Source organism: Propithecus coquereli, unplaced genomic scaffold (genome assembly GCF_000956105.1).
Source record: "Propithecus coquereli isolate 6110/MARCELLA unplaced genomic scaffold, Pcoq_1.0 Scaffold62, whole genome shotgun sequence".
Classification (NCBI taxonomy): Eukaryota; Metazoa; Chordata; class Mammalia; order Primates; family Indriidae; genus Propithecus; species Propithecus coquereli.
The window spans coordinates 7,721,966-7,731,151 of NW_012152174.1; the positions used below are offsets into that span (position 1 = coordinate 7,721,966).

General features: G+C 36.4%; 1 protein-coding gene across 2 annotated transcripts in view; it reads left to right on the forward strand.

Moving 5' to 3' along the window:
- DMXL1 (Dmx-like 1) overlaps positions 1–9,186 on the forward strand; it is a 159,549-nt gene that overhangs the window by 56,438 nt on the left and 93,925 nt on the right. For both annotated transcript variants that reach the window (XM_012659552.1, XM_012659553.1), the window contains exons 10-14: positions 1,387–1,599; positions 3,806–4,059; positions 4,170–4,854; positions 4,941–5,062; positions 8,249–8,338. In XM_012659552.1, the coding sequence (XP_012515006.1) occupies positions 1,387–1,599; positions 3,806–4,059; positions 4,170–4,854; positions 4,941–5,062; positions 8,249–8,338 (1,364 nt within the window). The remainder of the gene's footprint in view (positions 1–1,386; positions 1,600–3,805; positions 4,060–4,169; positions 4,855–4,940; positions 5,063–8,248; positions 8,339–9,186) is intronic.

Consider the following 9,186-nt stretch of genomic DNA (forward strand, 5'->3'; position numbering starts at 1 on the left):
TTCATTCTAGCCTTTATAGTTCGGCAGACACCAGCATGATTCATATTTGATTTAATATGATACTTAAATTTTTCCTTACGTCTGTTAATTAGGAATTACTTGTCATAACTGACTGGATTTGTACTTCAAGGTGCTTAATTTAGTAATTATTTCAAAAGTGATACCAAGGAACAATTTCTTTTTTAGCCGAGGTAATCTGTCTTGAATTCTTTCTTTGAGCATGAGAAGGGAACCTCAGTTTCATACTTTCTGACTTCAATCTTGATGCTAATAAATAAGAAATATCCATTTTAGAATTAGATGGATAAGTCATTAAAGAAGTTAATATGTCAGCGTTTTAAGTAAAAAAAAAATTTGTTGCTATTGAGATACATATATCACTAGTTCCTTTGACATCATAATAGCATTTTTCATTGTGGATAAGGTTAAAATTTGCTTGTTGGCTGGGTGCAGTGGCTCACACCTGTAATCCTAGCACCCTGGGAGGCTGAGGCTGGAGGATTGCTTGAGCAAGACTAGACTGAGCAAGATCGAGACCCCATCTCTAACAAAAAGATTAGAAAAAAAAATCCCAGCCGTGCGTACATGCCTGTAGTCCCAGCTGCCGAGGAGGCTGAGGCAGAAGGATTGCTTAGAGCCCAGGAGTTGGAGGTTGCAGTGATGACAAAGGCGCCACTGCACTCTACCAAGGACAGAGTGAGACTCTGTCTTGACAACACAAACAAGGCAACTGAGCACCCCTTCCTCACAAACCCCACCCATACATAAAAAATTTTCTAAAAAATTATAAAAAAAAAATTGCTTGTTAACAAAATTTGTGATAAGATATTCCTATTAACATGTCTACAAATTATAGACCTTTTTCATCATGAAAATATTTTTTACGATTAAAGAAAACATGTATGGTTAAATAAATTCTGCCATATGACCTAGAATATGTAATTTTATCTACTTTATAATAGGTCTGTTAAATTTACCATTTAAATTAATTATGCACCATTAATAGTGGGAAACACTATGTTGGAAATCTTACTTATAGGTTAAATAAAATGTTTCCAAGGTTTAAAGATTAATGCAATGTCATTATAAATTGTTTAAATCCATAGAATGTACAACACCAAGAATGAACCCTAAACTATGGATTCTGGGTGATAGTGACATGTCAGTGAAGGTTCATCAGTTGTAATAAATGTACCACTTTGGTGGCAGATGTTGATAATGCATATGTAGGACAGGGTATATGCCTATCTCTGTACCTTTCTCTGTAGTTTTGCTGTAAACCTAAAATTGCTCTAAGAAATAGTCTTAAAAAAAAATACCTCAAAATGAAGTTAAATTAAAAAGTGAAGGAGAAATTTAATTTTGTGATTTTTTTTTTTCTTATAGACATTCCACTTCTTCCATCTATTACTTCTCTGAGTCTAAGTGAAAATGAAGAGAAAAGTGGACCTTTTGTGGTACACTGGCTAAACAATAAAGAGCTGCATTTTACTTTGTCCATGGAAGTCTTTTTACAACAACTTAAAAAAAGTTTTGAACAACCATCTTCTGAGACCAGTGTAGAAGACTCTAATCAGGCAGATGTAAAATCTGATGAAGGTAAAGCTTGAAGAAGAATGAAAAATTTAAAGTTTTGTTCAAAATAGCGGGAGTTTTTTATATTAGGGTAAAACTAGCTACTGTCAGAAATAAACTCCAAAATTGCAGTGACATAATTCATGTATGGACTTGCTTATTTAATAATTCGGTATAGATGTTCCTCTTCCAGGTGGCTTTCTTCCACATGATTCAAAGACTCAGGGTTCTCATTCTTGTGGTTTTTTTCAGCCCTTAGGACTTGGCTACTTAAAGGACTATCCGTAGAGTAGCAGCATCGACATTACCCAGAAGCTTGTTAGGAAGGCATATCTCAGGCTCCACACAGACCTACTAACCCAGATTCTACCACTTAATGAAATCTCCGAGTCATTTGTACATTAAAGTGTGAGAAGCATTGTACTTAGGGCCTTAAACTCTTCTGCATTCAGCCTTCAGTTGGTGTAGAGAGAAGGAGAGGAGAAAGTATAGCTGCTTCTCAACTGCCTTGACTCAGAATTGATGCATATCACTTCCACTCTCGTTCTGTTGCCAAGAGCTAGCACAGGGCCCTATGTAGTTCCTGACTGGTTAGCCTTGATACACTAAGGACCGGGGAGTATGAAACTGTGTCTGGCAGTTAGCCATCTGCTACAGTCTGTGGTTCATAAATGTGTTTGTTTTTAAAAAGTTTAGTTTTAATTACAAGATCATACATGATCATTAGGGGAGAAAAAACCCAGTGCAGACAAGTATAAAGTTTCCATGTTGTTAAGTTTGATGAGTATCCCTTTAGACTGATTTTTTTCTATGTGCATACAAACATAAATACAGTTTTTATTTTAAAGAAAAAGGTGTTATGGGTGTTCATTTTTAAACAAAAATAATGTTCCACAATTTGTTGTAATTCAGTCAGTAATGGCAGCCTTTCATCTCATTTTTAATACCTGCTGAGTAGTCCATGTCTAAGAGAAAACTTTTAATAGTTCTTCTAACAGATGTTTAAATTGATTTAAATTGTTTTTCACTATGTATGCTAATAATGGTACAATGACACATCTTTTCGTCTTTGTGTGAATTTTTCTGTAACATAGATTCCTAAATGTGGAATTACCAGAGAGTATACAAAATTTAAATAACAATAACTTCTGACAAATTGCCCTCCAGAAATGTTTTACTAGTTTATACTTCTAAGTATATCCAAAACGTTTTTCTCCATCCTTGCCAACACTGAATCTTTTCATTAGATTACTTTCTTTGCCAGTTAATACGAGGAAAGTGACTTCTTGTTTTACTTTGCATTTTCTGAATGCAAATTAAACAGAATGATGATCTTTTCTATTTTTGCCTTTCTGTGGCTTATCTTTTTATCCCCTTTGCCTAATTTCCTGTTGGGCATTTTTTGTTTTCTTATTGATCTGTATGTCTTGACTTATTTTTTTAACCTGGTAACAGTCATAACTTTTTTTTTAAGGTCTCTTTTAGGAAAAGCTCTATATTCCTAACCAGGAGTTGGGGGGAGGATGTGAGGACTGGGGTTTTTGAAAGAGGTGAGAATATACACATTTACTTGTGTTAATAAGTTGGTATACAAATTTATTTTTAATTACCAGTGTGTTGTAGTGTAACCTGGAAATTGAGCAGCGTAAGTACATTCTCTTAAAATGGTTTCTTTAAGATGTAATATCAGTTATAAGTGAATGTACGTAGAGGATAACTAGTGTACCATATGCAGGTTTGGATAAAACTGGTATTGTGAAGAAAGTACAAATTACATTCAAATAATATATTTTAAAAATTCAATCCCAGAATTATAGCCCCAATTATCATGAGCAAAACTGAGGTCTAGATAAGTAGTGTGTCTTACTGAAGGTTAGCTGGTGGTTAATTGTAGGATATCTAGGTTTAGAAATCATTTTACCTGTTTTCCAGTTCAATATTAGTTCTTTTACCGGTAATCCCTTGTCTCAGTCCTGTAGGGCTTCTGGTTACTGAGTTAATTCTAGTGACCTTATATGACTGGAGCAAAGTTACTTTTAAAAGAAACTCATTTCTTGTTAATATAAAACTGTTATGTTTTTCATCTTTTTTAGGGGGCGGGATGAGGGAGGAGGGGCAGAGGAGAGAGCGAGCTATGTTTTTCATCTTGAATGCATTTATAAAGGTATTTTTAAATTTATGGTAATAGCCTTACTGTATTAACTTGGTTCATGAACTCTTTTGGTTATAGAAATGGATGATGGTGTTGATGATCTGAAAATAAATCATGAAAAGAAGGAATTGGGTGGTGATAAAATAGTACCAAACTCAAGTTTTGCATCATTACCATCAGCTGCCATTGATCATCAGATTGAAGTACTTCTGTCTGAATGGAGTAAAAATGCAGACATGTTATTCAGTATTCATCCTGTGGATGGTTCTTTGCTGGTTTGGCATGTGGATTGGCTAGATGAATACCAGCCTGGTATGTTTCGTCAAGTACAGGTAATACTATTATGATCTCTGGACGGCTATTTCTTGTTTATGTGGGTACAATTTTGTAATACCTCTTTATATAATTTCATATGTTCTAATGCTTGCTCTCTTAATTCTAGGTGTCCTTTGTTTCCAGAATTCCTGTAGCTTTCCCCACAGGTGATGCGAACTCTCTGTGTAAAAGCATAGTGATGTATGCCTGTACCAAGAATGTTGACCTGGCTATTCAGCAAGGGAAACAGAAACCTTCTGGCCTCGCTCGTTCCACATCAATGCTTATCTCTTCTGGTCACAATAAATCATCTAATAGTTTAAAATTAAGTATTTTTACCCCTAACGTGATGATGATTTCAAAGCACGCTGATGGTTCTTTGAATCAGTGGCTGGTCAGTTTTGCTGAGGAATCTGCTTTTTCTACGGTTCTCAGTATTTCCCACAAATCCAGATATTGTGGTCATCGCTTTCATCTTAATGATTTAGCTTGCCACTCAGTATTACCATTATTGCTGACAACGTCACACCATAATGCATTAAGGACACCAGATGTTGATAACCAAAAGCAGCCTTTTGATGCGGTAAATGTTGAAGAATGTTCTTTGACACAACAAACTACAAGCACCGTTGATATGGCATTTCAGGATCCCAATGCAGTTTATAGTGAGCTTATTCTTTGGAGGGTTGATCCAGTTGGACCATTATCTTTCTCTGGAGGAGTTTCTGAGCTTGCTCGGATTAATTCTCTGCATGTTTCTGCCTTTTCCAATGTGGCATGGCTGCCTACTCTTATACCCAGTTACTGTCTAGGTAAGCATGTTGATTTTTATTTCAGTGATTTAGATTTTCTGACATTATCACTAAAGGGTTAAATTTTAAATGTAAATACTTTCTAGGTGCCTACTGCAACTCTCCTAGTGCATGCTTTGTAGCAAGTGATGGACAATATCTGAGATTATATGAAGCGGTTATTGATGCCAAGAAACTTTTATTTGAGCTTTCTAACCCTGAAATTTCTGTAAGTAATGACTTTTAAAATAGTTTAAATATGTAATATGTTTTTAGTTATTTTATCTATACTTATTGGGCATGTTCTAGAATTGTGACATATAAATTTGTAATAAACATTTGTAACTTTGTTGTTTTTTTTTTTCACATTTGTTTTATACCTTTATAGTGATTCTAAGCTCCTTTAAAAAGAAACCATTTCTTTCAGTCATTCAAAAAGTAGAGCCTAGTCTCCTACAATGTATGTTTCTATAACACTTCTTTGCTCATAGATAAATGGGCAATACTGACAGTATAATGTGGAAGTAATGTTAGTTCATCTGCAATTTTTTTCCAGGCAAGGGAAGCTAGAATAATAGGAGTAGAATTTTAATCTTAAGCATAAAAGGAAAAAGCCCTCAGCTTGGTTGCAATTCAGGCAGGAGTCTTTTTAATACTATTGCAAAGCTTTTGCCTTATGATAGGCTATACTTCTTCCTGTGCTAGTCTAATAGCAACCTATCAACTGCATTGTCCCCAGAGGCAGCCTTCAGCTGTATTGAGTTTCCTGTTTAGGAGATTCCAGCCATCTCCCCAGCTACCAATTAATATATTTGTTAATGGTTTGGTTATAAAGTTGCATAAATGTCTGTGGTCTGCTCCAATCCTGTTTTTTCTATAAGTTATTTTTAATGCATGATTTTGCAGACCACAGATTTTTTCAAAACACTTTATATATATATATAATGTTATAGTAGAAACATGTATTTATTGAGGATCTTCTGTTTATCAGGCATTGTTTTAAGTACTAGGAATTTAGATATGCCCAAAACAGACAACAATTTGTATCCTAGAATTTATATTCCAGCGAAGGGAGATAGGGAGAAAATAGGTATAAATATATGAACTAATACAGTGGAGAAAGACAATGTTGCAAAAGAAGTAGGGATTGCCAAGTAAGGTGCTAGTCAGGTAAAACATCACAGAAAAAAATGTCATTTGCACAAAGACCTGAAAGAGATGCAGGAGCTAGATATGTAGATATTTAAAGGAGGAGTGATCCAGAAAGAGGGGCAGTCAGTTCAAAGACCCTTAGGCCAGAGAATGTTTGGTATATAAAGGAATAGCTGCAGGCCATTGTGGCTGGGGCAGAATATGTGAATTGGAGAGTAGTCAGAGATGAAGTCAGAAAGTTAGCCTGGCCATATCACACAAGGCCTCATAAGCCATTTTGGTAACTTTGACTTTTACTCTGAATAACATGAAAACTATAGAAGAGAAGGATAGTGTTATATGACATGATTTAGGTTTTAAATGGATCACTTTGGTGGGTCTATAGATTAGGCATGGGAAGGAGAAGTGGAATCAGAGAGACCAATTTAGAAAGCAACCACAGTAGTCCAGGAGAGGCAAAGGGGCTTAGAATGATAGAAAATGGTAATGATAGAGATAATAACAATGGTCAAATTCTGAATGAGTTTTGGACACTGATTAATCCATATTGGACTGGCTATGGGATGTGTGTGAGTAAAAAGAGGATGATTCTCAAGGTTTCTGGCTAAGCATTAGGAAAAATAGAATTGCTGTGCATTGAGATAAAAATATAAAAGCAGCAGGGGGTTTTTTTTGGTTTTTTGTGTTTTTTTTGGAGACAGGGCTTTCCTATGCTGCCCAGACTGGAGTGCAGTGGTGGTATCATAGCTCACTGCAGCCTCCAACTCCTGGGCTCAGCCTTCTGCCTCAGCCTCCTGAGTAGCCAGGATTACAGGCATGCACTGAGCTAATTTTTTTATTTTTTGTAGAAACAGGGTCTTGCTATGTTGCCCAAGGTGGTCTTGAACTCCTGGCCTCAAGCAGTCCTCCCACTTTAGCCTCCCAGTGTTCTGGGATTATAGGTATGAGCTACCATGCCCAGCCAAGATGTAGCAGATTTTGACGGGCAGGGAGATTTAAGAGCCTGGCTTTGGACATGTAATTTTGAGATGCCTGTTTGACATCCCCAGCATCTCCTATGAGAGACCACGTAGGCTAGTCTCTGAAGTTCAGAGGCAAGTTTGGCCTGAAGATATAAAATAGTTGTCAGCATATATATTTAAAGTTATGAAGATGGATGTGACTGTTGAGGGAAGAGAGTATAGTGGGAAAATAAAAGTGATAGGTTGAATGCTGAAGCATTCCATTGTTAAAAGTAGGGTCAATGTGGTATATGATGGAAGTCAAATGAAGAAAGCATTTCAAGGAGAAGGGAGTGGTCACCAATATCAAATGCTGCTGATAGAGCAAGTATGATGAAGATGGAGAATTGATCACTGAATTTAACAGCGCGACCTTGACAGAGCAGTCAGGACATAAGTAGCTTAAAAGTCAGCATATATAAATCGTATATCAACTTGTTTCTTTAACTCCATCCTTCCCTTCTCAAAATCAATGTTTAAAAAGTACTGCTTCTCTTTTTTTGTTTTTTGTTTTGCTTTGGAGATGGGGTCTCTCTCTTGCTCAGGCTAGTCTCGAACTCCTGACCTCAAGCAGTCTTCCCGCCTCGGCCTCCCAGAGTGCTAGGATTATAGATAGGCATGAGCCACTGCTCCCGGCCCAAAAGCCCTACTTGTTAGAACATTTCCAGGAAATCGAAGTCAGTTTTTTGTATTTTTGGGTATAAAATATTTTTTCCCCTAACAGTTACCAAGCATTGTTTTTACTTTACTTTTCTTTTTTTCTTTTTTTTTTTATTGAGACAGAGTCTTGCTTTGTCTCCCTGGGTAGAGTGCAGTAGCGTCATCGTAGCTCACTGAAACCTCAAACTCCTGGGCTCAAGCGATCCTCCTGTCTCAGCCTCCCAAGTAGCTGGGACTATAGGCACATACCACAACACTGGCTAATTTTTCTGTTTTTAATAGAGACGGGGTCTTGCTGGTCTCAAACTCTTGAGCTCAAGCAATCCTCCCACCCCAGCCTCCCGGAGTGCTAGGATTACAGGCGTGAGCCACCGTGCCTGGTCTGCTTTTATTTTTCTCTGTATCAACTGAGCTGTAGCTCTTATTCATTCCTATGTAATTCCTATTAAGATAAAAGCCCAGAATGTTTATAGTTGAAAGGGACTATATATAGCCCCAATTGAACTTTATTATTATTTGTTATTCCTGAAGTGTTATGTTCTTTGTTCTTAATCACTTTTGAATTTGTTTAGTAAAGGAGATATCAATTTTTTAAAAAACAGAAATATGTTGGTGAAGTGTTTAACATCGTCAGTCAACAATCGACAGCCAGGCCGGGATGCATTATCGCGTTAGATCCCATTACCAAACTTGTGAGTATTTTTTTTTTTTGGCAGTATACAAAAAAACTTTATGAAAATATTTTATATAAAATTCTGTATATTAATTGGTATAATTGGATATTTTGCTATGGATGACATACATTGTACATTTTACTTTCTATACTTCAAACTAGAAAACAAATCAGATTATGGTCCCAATTACTATATTCACAATGAAATAAATTTTCAAACTCTGACTCTTAAATACATTATTAATATTAATAGTGTCATATGACATTTAGATTTAATAAAGTGCTGTTAGGTTCTTCATCCATGGCTATGAAAATCACTAAAAAGAAAACCAGTTTCCGTTTTCTGGCATTGATATTAAAGCACATTGGTGGATATTATTTTTTAATTGTAAAGATTCATTGTAATGAAAGCAAATCTTTTTTTTTTTTTTTTTTTTGAGACTCTCACTCTGTTGCCCCAGGTAGAGTGCAATGGTGTGATCATAGCTCACTGCAACCTCCAACTCCTGGGCTCAAGGTATCCTCCTGCCTCAGCCTCCCGAGTAGCTGGGACTACAGGTGCACGCCATCGTGCCTGGCTAATTTTTTCTATTTTTGGTAGAGACGGGGTCTTGCTCTTGCTCTTGCTGGTCTCAAACTCTTGAGCTCAAGCAATCCTCCCACCCCAGCCTCCCGGAGTGCTAGGATTACAGGCGTGAGCCACCGTGCCTGGTCTGCTTTTATTTTTCTCTGTATCAACTGAGCTGTAGCTCTTATTCATTCCTATGTAATTCCTATTAAGATAAAAGCCCAGAATGTTTATAGTTGAAAGGGACTATATATAGCCCCAATTGAACTTTATTATTATTTGTTATTCCTGAAGTGTTA